This window comes from Tachyglossus aculeatus, chromosome 7 (assembly GCF_015852505.1).
Source record: "Tachyglossus aculeatus isolate mTacAcu1 chromosome 7, mTacAcu1.pri, whole genome shotgun sequence".
NCBI classification, from domain to species: Eukaryota; Metazoa; Chordata; class Mammalia; order Monotremata; family Tachyglossidae; genus Tachyglossus; species Tachyglossus aculeatus.
Window position 1 is genome coordinate 5,840,537 of NC_052072.1, and position 16,087 is coordinate 5,856,623.

General features: G+C 48.5%; 1 protein-coding gene across 1 annotated transcript; it reads right to left on the reverse strand.

The window, feature by feature from the left end:
- Positions 1-2,409: 2,409 nt before the first annotated feature.
- Positions 2,410-16,055, reverse strand: PPIL3 (peptidylprolyl isomerase like 3). The gene is made up of 7 exons (XM_038749646.1): positions 15,999-16,055; positions 15,574-15,617; positions 11,447-11,521; positions 9,333-9,426; positions 7,518-7,585; positions 3,322-3,440; positions 2,410-2,810 (listed from the first exon to the last, which is right to left on the reverse strand). Exons 2-7 carry the CDS (start codon positions 15,574-15,576, stop codon positions 2,684-2,686), a joined length of 486 nt encoding a protein of 161 aa, XP_038605574.1. The 5' UTR covers positions 15,577-15,617; positions 15,999-16,055; the 3' UTR covers positions 2,410-2,683.
- Positions 16,056-16,087: the final 32 nt, after the last annotated feature.

A 16,087-nucleotide genomic window follows, 5' to 3' on the forward strand; every position in this document is an offset into this window, starting at 1 on the left:
CACCGTGGGACAACCTGATCACCTTGTAACCTCCCCAGCGCTTAGAACAGTGCTTTGCACATAGTAAGTGCTTAATGAATGCCATTATTATTATTAAAGCCTTTCCTGTATATTCCTGTATATACGTTTGTACATATTTATTACTCTATTTTACTTGTACCTAACTATTCTATTTATTTTCCAAACGTATGTTATTTTCCAAACATATATACAAGTGCTGTGGGGAGGGGAAGGAGGTAGGGCAGGGGAGGGGATGGAGAGGAGGAGGGAAAAAGGGGGCTCAGTCTGAGAAGGCCTCTTGGAGGAGGTGAGCTCTCAGTACGGCTTTGAAGGGAGGAAGAGAGGTAGTTTGGCGGATGTGTGGAGGGAGGGAAATATTACTCTAAATATTACTCTATTTTACATGTACATATCCTATTTATTTTATTTTGTTAATATGTTTGGTTTTGTTCTCTGTCTCCCCCTTCAGAGGTCATGGGTTCAAATCCCAGCTCTGCCAATTGTCAGCTGGGTGACTTTGGGCAAATCGCTTCACTTCTCTGGGCCTCAATCAATCAATCAATCAATCAATCGTATTTATTGAGCGCTTACTATGTGCAGAACACTGTACTAAGCGCTTGGGAAGTACAAATTGGCATCACACAGAGACAGTCCCTACCCAACAGTGGGCTCACAGTCTAAAAGGGGGAGACAGAACAGAACCAAACATACCAACAAAATAAAATAAGTAGGATAGAAATGTACAAGTAAAATAAATAAATAGAGTAATAAATATGTACAACCATATATACATATATACAGGTGCTGTGGGGAAGGGAAGGAGGTAAGACGGGGGGATGGAGAGGGGGACGAGGGGGAGAGGAAAGAAGGGGCTCAGTCTGGGAAGGCCTCCTGGAGGAGGTGAGCTCTCAGCAGGGCCTTGAAGGGAGGAAGAGAGCTAGCTTGGCGGGTGGGCAGAGGGAGGGCATTCCAGGCCCGGGGGATGACGTGGGCCGGGGGTCGATGGCGGGACAGGCGAGAGCGAGGTACAGTGAGGAGATTAGTGGTGGAGGAGCGGAGGGTGCGGGCTGGGCTGGAGAAGGAGAGAAGGGAGGTGAGGTAGGCGGGGGCGAGGGGATGGACAGCCTTGAAGCCCAGGGTGAGGAGTTTCTGCCTGATGCGCAGATTGATCGGTAGCCATTGGAGGTTTTTGAGGAGGGGAGTAATATGTCCAGAGCGTTTCTGGACAAAGATAATCCGGGCAGCAGCATGAAGTATGGATTGAAGTGGAGAGAGACACGAGGATGGGAGATCAGAGAGAAGGCCGGTGCAGTAGTCCAGACGGGATAGGATGAGAGCTTGAATGAGCAGGGTAGCGGTTTGGATGGAGAGGAAAGGGCGGATCTTGGCAATGTTGCGGAGCTGAGACCGGCAGGTTTTGGTGACGGCTTGGATGTGAGGGGTGAATGAGAGAGCGGAGTCGAGGATGACACCAAGGTTGCGGGCTTGTGAGACGGGAAGGATGGTAGTGCCGTCAACAGAGATGGGAAAGTCGGGGAGAGGACAAGGTTTGGGAGGGAAGACAAGGAGCTCAGTCTTCGACATGTTGAGCTTTAGGCCGTGGGCGGACATCCAGATGGAGATGTCCTGAAGGCAGGAGGAGATGCGAGCCTGGAGGGAGGGGGAGAGAGCAGGGGCAGAGATGTAGATCTGGGTGTCATCAGCGTAGAGATGATAGTTGAAGCCGTGTCCTCAGTGAATCTCACTCTCCTTGGGCCAATCCTGATCACCTTGTAACTACCTCGTTACTACCATCAGGCACTCAGTAGATGCTGTCGATTGATTGTTTGGCCTCCCGATTCTTTTCCTCCTCCCCCGCCCCTCTACCCGAGAGTCGTTCTCGGAACAGCTGACCGATCCCCCCCGCCTTACCTCTTTCCCCTCCCCACAGCACCTGTATATATGTCTATATGTTTGTACGGATTTATTACTCTATTTATTGATTTTATTTGTACATACTTATTACTCTATTCATTTATTTTATTTATACATATTTATTCTATTGATTTTATTTTGTTAATACGTTTTGTTGCGTTCTCTGTCTCCCCCTTCTCGACTGTGAGCCCGCTGTTGGGTAGGGACCGTCTCTAGATGTTGCCGACTTGGACTTCCCAAGCGCTTAGTCCAGTACTCTGCACACAGTAAGCACTCAATAAATACGATTGAATGAATGAATGAATTTTAGGTCCATTTTTCAGCCTCTGAGGACATTTTGGTGCCCTTTCTCTGCAAGAGTTTTTTTTTTTTATTTTGGCATTTCACTGGCCCTTCTCACCAGCCCCTCTCACAGTGAACCATTGTGGACCGTTTTTCCTTTCGCTCTCCGTGTAGGCTTTTTTCGGTTACCGGTAGATTTAGGGGCGGCGATAGTAAATGGTCATTTTTATTAGAAAAACTGATTTTCTTTTTCCTCCATAAATCCCCCAGATGGCCCAGATCAGTTCCCCCGGATGTCCGCGTCTTCCCCGATCTTAAGGAATCGCCTCACGGAAGGAGGGGAATGATGTGTGACGGCTGGGGAGCCTCAGAGGAGCCGATGGGGATTTTTAACTTCCCGGTGAAGGGAAAGACGGAGGAGGAAGGGGGTTGATCCTCGCTTTCCCGCACGTGATGCCGTTGGTGTTGTCTAGGCCCGAAGCGGCGGCTACTGAGCGAACGGGTTGGCGTGAATGGTGACGTCCTTGATGTGCACGTCGTTGAGAGGCCGGAAGGTCTTCTCGTTGACCGGGAGCTTCTCCAGTTCATCCAGCGTTTCCAAACCGTCGATTACCCTGGAGGGAAGAACGTAATCTCTCTCAGCTTCTCCCGGAAGGTCTCTTGGCTTCCCCAACTTGTACTTCCCCAGCGCTTAGTACAGTGCTCCACACACAGTAAGCGCTCAATAAATACGATTGATTGATTGATTGAAGGGAGGAAGAGAGCCGGTGGTTGACTGATTGAGGGGCAAACTACGGGAGGGAAGCATCGGCTCCCTCCGGATTCCCGGAAGGTGGCCCTCCATCTTCCACCGGCCCCGCGCTTAGTACAGCGCTCTGCACACAGTAAGCGCTCAATAAGTACGATTGATTGATTGATTGATTGAAGGGAGGAAGAGAGACGTTGGTCGATTGATTGAGGGGCAAACTCCGGGAGGGAAGCGTCGGGTCCCCCCGGATTCCCGGAAGGCGGCCCTCCATCCTCCGCCGGCCCCGCGCTTAGTCCAGCGCTCTGCACACAGTAAGCGCTCAGTAAATACGATGGATTGAGGGTCCCGGCCGGCGAGCCCCCCGCGGAGCCACTCACTTGCCGAAGACGGTGTACTTCATGTCCAGGTGGGGCTGCTTGCCGTAGGTGATGAAGAACTGGGAGCCGTTGGTGTTGGGGCCGTTGTTGGCCATGGACACGACGCCTCGGACGCTGTGCTGGGCGACCGAGCGGAGACCCCCGTCGGCCTTTCGGGGGGGGGTCCCTCGCGGCCTCCGCTCTGCCCACCCGCCCACCCACCTCGGCGTTAAATGGCTCTGGGAGCAGGGTGGCCTGGCTAAGGATAACTTGTCCTTCCCAAGCGCTTAGTCCAGTGCCCTGCACACAGTAAGCGCTCAATAAATACGATTGATTGATCGATCGATAACGATAACTGTGATATTTCCAAAATATTTGACGGCTAGAGCCTGGGAGCCGGAAGGACCTGTGCTCTAATCACGGCTCCGCCACTTAAAAATTAAAAAAATAATAATAAGAATGGCATTTTTTTAGACTGTGAGCCCGCTGTTGGATAGGGACTGTCTCTATATGTTGCCAACTTGGATTTCTCAAGCGCTTAGTCCAGTGCTCTGCGCACAGTAAGCGCTCAGTAAATACGATTGATTGATTGATTGATTGGAGAAGCAGCGTGGCTCAGTGGAAAGAGCCCGGGCTTTGGAGTCAGAGGTCATGGGTTCGAATCCCTGCTCCGCCACTTGTCAGCCGTGAGACCTTGGGCAAGCCACTTAACTTCTCTGGGCCTCAGTTCCCTCATCTGGAAAATGGGATTAGGACTGTGAGCCCCCCGTGGGACAACCTGATCACCTTGTATCCCCCCCAGCGCTTAGAACAGTGCTCTGCACATAGTATGCGCTTAATAAATGCCATTATTATTATTATTATTCTTATTGATGACGATAACTGTGCTATTTCCCAAATATTTGACGGCTAGAGCCTGGGAGCCGGAAGGACCTGGGCTCTAATCCCGGCTCCGCCACTTAAAAATTAAAAAAAATAACAATAATAATGGCATTTTTCTAGATTGCGAGCCCGCTTTCTAGACTGTGAGCCCACTGTGGGGGAGGGACCGTCTCTATATGTTGCCAACTTGGACTTCCCAAGCGCTTAGTCCAGTGCTCTGCACACAGTAAGCGCTCAATCAATACGATTGATTGATTGATTGATTGGAGAAGCAGCGTGGCTCAGTGGAAAGAGCTCGGGCTTTGGAGTCAGAGGTCACGGGTTCGAATCCCTGCTCCGCCACTTGTCAGCTGTGAGACCTTGGGCAAGCCACTTAACTTCTCTGGGCCTCAGTTCCCTCATCTGGAAACTGGGATTAAGACTGGGAGCCCCACGTGGGACAACCTGATCACCTCGTATCCCCCCAGCGCTTAGAACAGTGCTTTGCACATAGTAAGCGCTTAATAAATGCCATTATTATTATTATTATTATTATTATTATTATTACTATTACTGATAACCATAACTGTGCTATTTCCCAAATATTTGACGGCTAGAGCCTGGGAGCCGGAAGGACCTGTGCTCTAATCACGGCTCTGCCACTTAAAAATTAAAAAAATAAGAAGAAGAATGGCATTTTTTTAGACTGTGAGCCCGCTGTTGGGTAGGGACCGTCTCTAGATGTTGCCAACTTGGACTTCCCAAGCGCTTAGTCCAGTGCTCTGCACACAGTAAGTGCTCAATAAATACGATTGATTGATTGATTGATTGGAGAAGCAGCGTGGCTCAGTGGAAAGAGCCCGGGCTTTGGAGTCAGAGGTCACGGGTTCGAATCCCTGCTCCGCCACTTGTCAGCCGTGAGAGCTTGGGTAAGCCACTTAAACTTCTCTGGGCCTCAGTTCCCTCATCTGGAAAATGGGATGAAGACTGTGAGCCCCACGTGGGACAACCTGATCACCTTGTATCCCCCCCAGCGCTTAGAACAGTGCTTTGCACATAGTATGCGCTTAATAAATGCCATTATTATTATTATTATTCTTATTGATGACGATAACTGTGCTATTTCCCAAATATTTGACGGCTAGAGCCTGGGAGCCGGAAGGACCTGGGCTCTAATCCCGGCTCCGCCATTTAAAAATTAAAAAAAATAACAATAATAATGGCATTTTTCTAGATTGCGAGCCCGCTTTCTAGACTGTGAGCCCACTGTGGGGGAGGGACCGTCTCTATATGTTGCCAACTTGGATTTCTCAAGCGCTTAGTCCACTGCTCTGCGCACAGTAAGCGCTCAGTAAATACGATTGATTGATTGATTGATTGGAGAAGCAGCGTGGCTCAGTGGAAAGAGCCCGGGCTTTGGAGTCAGAGGTCACGGGTTCGAATCCCTGCTCCGCCACTTGTCAGCTGTGAGACCTTGGGCAAGCCACTTAACTTCTCTGGGCCTCAGTTCCCTCATCTGGAAAATGGGATGAAGACTGTGAGCCCCACGTGGGACAACCTGATCACCTCGTATCCCCCCCAGCGCTTAGAACAGTGCTTTGCACATAGTAAGCGCTTAATAAATGTCATTATTATTATTATTATTATTATTATTATTGATAACAATAACTGTGCTATTTCCAAAATATTTGACGGCTAGAGCCTGGGAGCCGGAAGGACCTGTGCTCTAATCACGGCTCTGCCACTTAAAAATTAAAATAATAAGAAGAAGGATGGCATTTTTTTTTTAGACTGTGAGCCCGCTTTCTAGATTGTGAGCCCGCTGTTGGGTAGGGACTGTCTCTAGATGTTGCCAACTTGGACTTCCCAAGCGCTTAGTCCAGTGCTCTGCACACAGTAAGCGCTCAATAAATACGATTGATTGATTGATTGATTGATTGGAGAAGCAGCGTGGCTCAGTGGAAAGAGCCCGGGCTTCGGAGTCAGAGGTCACAGGTTCGAATCCCTGCTCCGCCACTTGTCAGCCGTGAGACCTTGGGCAAGCCACTTAACTTCTCTGGGCCTCAGTTCCCTCATCTGGAAAATGGGATTAAGACTGTGAGCCCCACGTGGGACAACCTGATCACCTTGTATCCCCCCCCCCAGCTCTTAGAACAGTGCTTTGCACATAGTAAGCGCTTAATAAATGCCATTATTATTATTATTATTATTATTATTGATGACGATAACTGTGCTATTTCCCAAATATTTGACGGCTACAGCCTGGGAGCCAGAAGGACCTGGGCTCTAAGCCCAGCTCCGCCACTTAAAAATTAAAAAAAATAACAATAATAATGGCATTTTTCTAGACTGTGAGCCCGCTTTCTAGACTGTGAGCCCGCTGTGGGGGAGGGACCGTCTCTATATGTTGCCAATTTGGATTTCTCAAGCGCTTAGTCCAGTGCTCTGCACACAGTAAACGCTCAATAAATACGATTGATTGATTATTAAGCGCTAACCCCCTTCTAGACTGTGAGCCCGCTGTTGGGTAGGGACCGTCTCTAGATGTTGCCAACTTGGACTTCCCAAGCGCTTAGTCCAGTGCTCTGCACACAGTAAGCGCTCAGTAAATATGATTGAATGAGTGAATGAATGAATCAGTCACCTCATCTGTAAGTGCTCAATAAATACGATTGAATGCGTGAATGAATGAATCAGTCAGCTCATCTGTAAGTGCTCAATAAATACGATTGAATGCGTGAATGAAAGAATCAGTCACCTCATCTGTAAAATGGGGATGAAGACTGTGAGCCCCATGTGGGACAACCTGATCACCTTGTTAACCGCCCCAGCGCTTAGAACAGTGCTTTGCACATAGTAAGCGCTTAATAAATGCTATCATTATTATTATTATTACAGTGGCTGGCACATGGTAAGCGCTTACAGAAGCAGCATGGCTCGGTGGAAAGAGCACGGATTTGGGAGTCAGAGGTCATGGGTTCTAATTCTGGCCCTGCCACTTATGGGCTGTGTGCCTTTGGGCAAGTCACTTCACTTCTCTGGGCCTCAGTTCCCTCATCTGTCGAATGGGGACGAAGATTGTGAGCCCCACATGGGACAACTTGATCACCCTGTATCCCCCCTGGGCGCTTAGCACAGTGCTCGGCACATAGTAAGCACTTAACAAATATTCATTCATTCATTCATTCAATCGTATTTATTGAGCGCTTACTGTGTGCAGAGCACTGTACTAAGCGCTTGGGAAGTCCAAGTTGGCAACACAGAGAGACGGTCCCTACCCAACAGCAGGCTCACAGTCTAGAATGTCATCAGTATTATTATTATTAACAAATACGATTATTATTATTTTACGATACCTTCAAGTATTCACTGTATTCGTCCTCAAATTTCCTCCCCCAGATACTGCTGCCTCCTTTCCCAGATCCTGAGGAAGAAAAATCCAAGAGAGATGGGTTATTATTATTATTCATCAATCGTATTTATTGAGCGCTTACTGTGTGCAGAGCACTGGACTAAGCGCCTGGGAAGTACAAGTTGGCAACATAACATTGGCAATATTATTATTATTATTATTAAAGTCAATCTCGCAGGGAATAGTGGCTACAGCCCGGCCTGGGAGTCCAATCCCGGCTCCGCCACTTGTCTGCTGTGTGACCTGGGCCAAGTCACTTCACTTCTCTGGGCCTCAGTTACCACATAATAATAATAATAATAATGATGGTATTTGTTAAGCGCTTACTATGTGCAAAGCACCGTCCTAAGCGCTGGGGAGGTTACAAGGTGATCAGGTTGTCCCACGGGGGGGCTCACAGTCTTAATAACAATAATAATGATGGCATTTATTAAGCGCTTACTATGTGCAAAGCACCATCCTAAGCGCTGGGGAGGTTACAAGGTGATCAGGTTGTCCCACGGGGGGCTCACAGTCTTAATAACAATAATAATGATGGCATTTATTAAGCGCTTACTATGTGCAAAGCACCGTCCTAAGCGCTGGGGAGGTTACAAGGTGATCAGGTTGTCCCACGGGGGGCTCAGAGTTTTAATCCCCATTTTCCAGATGAGGTAACTGAGGCCCAGAGAAGTGAAGTGACTTGCCCAAAGTCACCCAGCTGACAGTGGGCGGAGCCAGGATTTGAACCCATGACCTCCGACTCCAAAGCCCGGGCTCTTCCCACTGAGCCACGCTGCTTTTCTATCACATCTGGAAAAGTGGATGGAGACTGTGAGCCCCACGTGGGACAGGGACTGTGTCCAACCCGATTTGCTTGGATCCATCCCAGCGCTTAGTACAGTGCCTGGCACATAGTAAGTGCTGAATGAATACCATCATCATCACCGTCATCATCATCTTTGGAAAAACCTGATCCATATGGAAGGGAAGCGTGACTAATTATTCATACCCTACTATTTCCCCTCTCTCTAACCTATTTTCATTCATTCATTTATTCAATCGCATTTATTGAGCACTTACTGTGTGCATTCATTCATTCAATCGTACTTATTGAGCGCTTACTGTGTGCGGAGCACTGTACTAAGCGCTTGGGAAGTACAAGTTGGCAACACCCAGAGACGGTCCCTACCCAACAGCGGGCTCACAGTCTAGAAGGGGGAGACAGAGAACAAAACCAAACATTCATTCATTCAGTCGTATTTATTGAGCGCTTACTGTGTGCAGAGCACTGTACTAAGCGCTTGGGAAGTCCAAGTAGGCAACATCTAGAGACGGTCCCTGCCCAACCGTGGGCTCACAGTCTAGAAGGCGAAATACAAGTCGGCAACATATAGAGAAGCAGCGTGGCTCAGTGGAAAGAGCCCGGGCTTTGGAGTCAGAGGTCACGGGTTCGAATCCCAGCTCCGCCTCTTGTCAGCTGGGGGACCTTGGGCAAGTCACTTCACTTCTCTGGGCCTCAGTGACCTCATCTGTCAAATGGGGATGAAGACTGTGAGCCCCCGTGGGACAACCTGAACACCTTGCAACTTCCCCAGCGCTTAGAACGGTGCTTTGCACATAGTAAGCGCTTAATAAATGCCATCATCATTATTATTAACAGCGCGCTGCACATCGTTAGTGCTTAATAAATGCCATCACTAAGCGCTCAATAAATACAACTGACTGACTGAGCTGACGAGGTATCCACTACAAGGCATCCACTACAAGGCAACGTTACCTGTCGGGTCCCCGGTTTGCACCATGAAGCCCTTGATGTTTCGGTGAAATACGCAGCCATTGTAGTAACTGCTGGCACAGAGAGCCAAGAAATTCTAAGGGAAACAAGAGCGCCGTTAAAAACACCGCCCCAGTGACAAGGAAGAAAAATCCAAGAGAGATGGCTTGTTATTATTATTATTATTATTATTATTAAAGTCAATCTTGCAGGGAATAGTGGCCACACCCAGGCCTGGGAGTCTAATCCCGCAAAATTACCGAATTAGGAAAGGCTGATTATTTCTAGGATCAAAGAATGAACGGAGAGAGGTCATTCACTCATTCATTCATTCGATCGTATTTATTGAGCGCTTACTGTGTGCAGAGCACTGGACTAAGCGCTTGGGAAGCCCAAGTCGGCCACATCATGTTCTAAGCGCTGGGGAGGTTGCAAGGTGATCGGGTTGTCCCCCTGGGGGCTCCCAGTCTTCACCCCCATTTTCCAGATGAGGGAACTGAGGCCCAGAGAAGTCAAGTGGCTTGCCTAAAGGCACACAGCCGACAACTGGCGGAGCCGGGGATTGCATTCATTCATTCCATCGTATTTATTGAGCGCTCACTGTGTGCAGAGCACTGGACTAAGCGCTTGGGAAGTCCAAGTCGGCCACATCATGTTCTAAGCGCTGGGGAGGTTGCAAGGTGACCAGGTTGTCCCCCGGGGGACTCCCAGTCTTTCACCCCCATTTTCCAGATGAGGTCACCGAGGCCCAGAGAAGTGACTTGCCCAAAGGCACACAGCCGACAATTGGCGGAGCCGGGATTGCATTCATTCATTCAATCGTATTTATTGAGCGCTTACTGTGTGCAGAGCACTGGACTGAGCGCTTGGGAAGGACAAGTCGGCAACAAAAAGATACGGTCCCTACCCAACAGCGGGCTCACAGTCGAGACGGGGGAGACAGACGACAAAACAAAACATATGAACAAAATAAAATAAGTAGAATAAATATGGACAAATGAAATAAATAAATGGAGTAATAAATCCGCACAGATGTATATAAAAATATATCCAGGTGCTGTGGGGAGGGGAAGGAGGGGGAGAGGAGCCCTACTGAAGGCTCACCTCCTCCAGGAGGCCTTCCCAGACTAAGCACCCCCTTTTCCTCCCCTCGCTCTCCCCTCCCGATCGCCTCGACTCTCTCCCTTTGCTCTACCCCCCTCCCCGCCCCACAGCACTTGTGTATATAATAAAATAATAATAATGATGGCATTTAGTAAGCGCTTACTCTGTGCAAAGCACTGTTCTAAGCACTGGAGGCGATACAAGGTGATCAGGTTGTCCCACTTGGGGCTCACAGTCTTAATCCCCATTTTCCAGATGAGGTCACTGAGGGCCAGAGAAGTGAAGTGACTTGCCCAAAGTCACACAGTTGACAACTGGAGGAGCCAGGATTTATAATAATAATAATAATAATGATGGCATTTATTAAACACTTACTATGTGCAAAGCACTGTTCTAAGCGCTGGGGAGGTTACAAGGTGATCAGGTTGTCCCATGGGGGGCTCCCAGTCTTCATCCCCATGTTCCAGATGAGGGAACTGAGGCCCAGAGAAGTAAAGTGACTTGCCCAAAGTCACACAGCTGACAGTAATAATGATAATAATAATAATGATGGTAATAATAACAATGATAATAATAATTTATTAAGCGCTTACTCTGTGCAAAGCACTGTTCTAAGCGCGGGGGAGGTTACAAGGTGATCAGGTTGTCCCGCGGGGGGCTCCCAGTCTTCATCCCCATTTTCCAGATGAGGGAAGTGAGGCCCAGAGAAGTCAAGTGACTTGCCCAAAGGCACACAGCCGACAATTGGCGGAGCCGGGACTGCATTCATTCATTCAATCATATTTATTGAGCGCTTACTGTGTGCAGAGCAGTGGACTAAGCGCTTGGCTTTGGAGCCCACTGTTGGGTAGGGACCGTCTCTATATGTTGCCAACTTGTCCTTCCCAAGCGCTTAGTCCAGTGCTTTGCACACAGTAAGCGCTCAATAAATACGATTGATTGATTGATTTCTGACCCATTTTGGCTCTTGGAAAGCCATGCCCTCTCCTCCCCCGGCCCCCGCCAGTTCTCACCTCGCACGACTTGGGTGTGCGCTCGCAGAAGACCTCGATTTTGATGTCCCCAACGTCCGTGTGCAGGGTCACCGACTGAAAGATGGAGGGTGGGTGAATTAAATTCATTCAATCGTATTTACTGAGCGCTCTGGGGCCGCTGCCGGGGAAACGCCCGCTGGGATTTTCCTGAAATGAGCAACCGTTCCTGTCCAAACTCCCTGACTGACTAGGAGGCCTTCCCAGGCTGAGTCCCCTCCTTCCTCTCCATCCCTCCCGCCTTCCCTCCTTCCCCTCCCCACAGCACCTGGATATACGTACATATGTTTGTACGGATTTATTATTCTATGTATTTATTTTATTTGTACGTATTTATTCTATTTATTTTATCTTGTTAATATGTTTTGTTTTGCCGTCCGTCTCCCCCCTTCTAGCCTGTGAGCCCGCTGTTGGGTAGGGACCGTCTCTAGATGTTGCCAACTTGGACTTCCCAAGCGCTTAGTCCAGTGCTCTGCACACAGTAAGCGCTCGAGAAATACGATTGAATGAATGAATGTTGGGTAGGGATCGTCTCTATATGTTGCCAACTTGGACTTCCCAAGCGCTTAGTCCAGTGCTCTGCACACGGTAAGCGCTCAATAAATACGACTGAATGAATGAATGTTGGGTAGGGACCGTCTGTATATGTTGTTAGGTAGGGACTGTCTCTATATGTTGCCAACTTGTACTTCCCAAGCGCTTAGTCCAGTGCTCTGCACACAGTAAGCGCTCAATAAATACGATTGATTGATTGATGAGTCATCTACTTGTCTGCATCTACATGCCACTTAGCTGTGTGACTTTGGGCAAGTCACTTAACTTCTCTGTGCCTCAGTTACCTCATCTGTCAAATGGGGATTAAGACTATGAGCCCCACGTGGGACAACCTGATCTCCTTGTATCCCCCTCCAGTGCTTCGAACAGTGCTTCGCACATAGTAAGCACTTAACAAATACCATCATTATTATTATTGTTATCTACACCCGCTATCTTAAGTTTCTCTCCTCCTATTCTCTCCTCAACCCCTTCTAATCTGGCTTCATTCATTCATTCATTCATTCAATCGCATTTATTGAGCGCTTACTGTGTGCAGAGCACTGGACTAAGCGCTTGGGAAGTCCAAGTTGGCAACATAGAGAGACGGTCCCTACCCAACAGCGAGCTCACAGTCTAGAAGTGGGAGACAGACAACAAAACAACACATATTAACAAAATAAAATAAATACTCCGCTGTAACCTTCCCTCACCTCCGTCATTCATTCATTCAATCGTATTTATTGAGCGCTGACTGTGTGCAGGGCACTGTACTAAGCGCTTGGGAAATACAAGTTGGCAACAGATAGAGATGGTCCCTACCCACCAACGGGCTCACAGCCTAGAAGGGGAGACAGAAAACAACACATATTAACAAAATAAAATAAATACTCCGCTGTAACCTTCCCTCACCTCCATCATTCATTCATTCATTCAATTGTATTTATTGAGCGCTTACTGTGTGCAGGGCACTGTACTAAGCGCTTGGGAAGTACAAGTTGGCACCATAGGGAGACGGTCCCTACCCAATGGTGGGCTCACAGTCTAGAAGGGGGAGACAGACAACAAACCAACACATATTAACAAAATAAAACAAATACTCCGCTGCAACCTTCCCTCACCTCCGTCATTCATTCATTCAATCGTATTTATTGAGCGCTGACTGTGTGCAGGGCACTGTACTAAGCGCTTGGGAAGTCCAAGTTGGCAACAGATAGAGACGGTCCCTACCCAACGGCGGGCTCACAGTCTAGAAGGGGGAGACAGACAACAAAACAACACATATTAACAAAAGAAAATAAACACTCCTCTGTAACCTCCCTTCACCTCCGTCATTCATTCATTCATTCAATCGTATTTATTGAGCGCTGACTGTGTGCAGGGCACTGTACTAAGCGCTTGGGAAGTCCAGGTTGGCAACAGATAGAGACAGTCCCTACCCAACGGCGGGCTCACAGTCTAGAAGGGGGCCCACTGTTGGGTAGGGACCGTCTCTATACGTTGCCAACCTGTACTTCCCAAGTGCTTAGCGCAGTGCTCTGCACACAGTAAGCGCTCAATAAATACGATTAAATGAATGAACTGAATGACAGACAACAAAACAACACATATTAACAAAATAAAATAAATACTCCGCTGCAACTTTCCCTCACCTCCGTCATTCATTCATTCAATCAATCAATCAATCATATTTATTGAGCGCTTACTGTGTGCAGAGCACTGGACTAAGCGCTTGGGAAGTACAAGTTGGCAACACATAGAGACAGTCCCTACCCAACATTGGGCTCACAGTCTAAAAGGGGGAGACAGAGAACAAAACCAAACATACTAACAAAATAAAATAAATAGAATAGATATGCACAAGTAAAATAAATAAATAAATAAATAAATAGAGTAATAAATATGAACAAACATATATACATATCTACAGGTGCTGTGGGGAAGGGAAGGAGGTAAGATGGGGGGGATGGAGAGGGGGACGAGGGGGAGAGGAAGGAAGGGGCTCAGTGTGGGAAGGCCTCCTGGAGGAGGTGAGCTCTCAGCAGGGCCTTGAAGGGAGGAAGAGAGTGAGCTTGGCGGAGGGGCAGAGGGATTGGGGGCATTCCAGGCCCGGGGCAGGACGGGGGCCGGGGGTCGACGGCGGGACAGGCGAGAACGAGGTACAGTGAGGAGATTAGCGGTGGAGGAGCGGAGGGTGCGGGCTGGGCAGGAGAAGGAGAGAAGGGAGGTGAGGTAGGAGGGGGCGAGGGGATGGATGGATGGATGGGCAGCCTTGAAGCCCAGGGTGAGGAGTTTCTGCCTGATGCGCAGATTGATTGGTAGCCACTCAATCGTATTTATTGAGCGCTTCCACCCCCTTCGCTGCACAGAAACCACCCTCTCGGGGGTCACCGATGATCTCCTTCTTGCCAAATCCAACGGCCTCTACTCCATCCTCATCCTCCTCAACGGCTCGGCTGCCTTGGACACCGTGCCCCTTCTGGAAACGTTATCCAACCTCTGCTTCCCGCCTCTGTCCTCTCCTGGTTGTCCTCCTAGCTCCGCGGCCGCTCATTCTCCGTCTCCTTGGGGGGCTCCTCCTCCGTCTCCCACCCCCTCGCTGTGGGGGTCCCCCAAGGTTCAGTTCTGGGCCCCCTTCTACTCTCAATCAATCAATCAATCGTATTTATTGAGCGCTTACTGTGTGCAGAGCACTGGACTAAGCTCTTGGGAAGTACAAGTTGGCAACATATAGAGACAGTCCCTACCCAACAGTGGGCTCACAGTCTAAAAGGGGGAGGCAGAGAACGAAACCAAACATACTGACAAAATAAAATAAATAGAATAGATATGTACACGTAAAATAAATAGAGTAATAAATATGTACAAATATATATCTCCATCGAAACCCACTTCCTTGGAGAACTCGCTCACTCCCGTGGCTTTAACTACCACCTTCACGCAGATGATCCGCAAATCGGCACCTCCAGCCCCGATCTCCGCAGTCTCGCCTCTCCTCCTCGTCATCATCAATCGTATTTATTGAGCGCTTCCTGTGTGCAGAGCACTGTACTAAGCGCTCGGAAAGTCCAAGTTGGCAACATGGAGAGACAGTCCCTACCCAACAGTGGGCTCACAGTCTAAAAGTGTGGGCTCACAGTCCTGCCTTCAAGATATCTCTTCTTGGCTGTCCTCCAGTCACCTCAAACTTACTATATCTAAAATTGCACGTATCTTCTCACCCAAACCCTGTCCTCTCCCTGACTTTCCCGTCCCTGTAGACAGCACTACCATCCTTCCCGTCTCACGGGCCCGTAACCTCGGTGTCATCCTTTGACTCCTCTATTTATTTTATTTTGTTAGTCTGTTTGGTTTTGTTCTCTGTCTCCCCCTTTTAGATTGTGAGCCCACTGTTGGGTAGGGACCGTCTCTATATGTTGCCAGTTTGTACTTCACAAGCGCTTAGTACAGTGCACTGCAGATAGTAAGCGCTCAATAAATACGATTGATGATGATCCATCCCTAAATCCCGCCGAGCACCGAAGAAAGCATCTGATGGCATCAGTTCTTCCCCTCGGAAGAAAAGCGGAGCTCACCATTCTCCTGGGCGCAGCGGGCCCTCAGATCCGGCTCCTGCTTCCTGAAAGACAAAGCAGGTCAGTGGTGCTGAAACTTTAATAATAATAATAATAATAGTAATAATAATAACAACAATAATACCATTTATTAAGCGCTTACTATGTGCAAAGCACTGTTCTAAGCGCTGGGGGGTTACAAGGTGATCAGGTTGTCCCACGGGGGGCTCACAATTTTAATCCCCATTTTGCAGATGAGGGAACTGAGGCCCAGAGAAGTGACTTGCCCAAAGTCCCCCAGCTGACAGTGGGCGGAGCCGGGATTTGAACCCACGACCTCTGACTCCAAAGCCCGGGCTCTTTCCACTGGGCCACGCTGCTTCTCTAATAATAATAATAATGATTAATAATAATAATAATAATAATGGTATTTGGTAAGCTCTTACCAGGTGCCAAGCACTGTTCTAAACGCTGAATGTAAACCCTCTAGACTGTAAACCCGCTGTGGGCAGGGGGTGTCTCTCTTGGTGGCTGA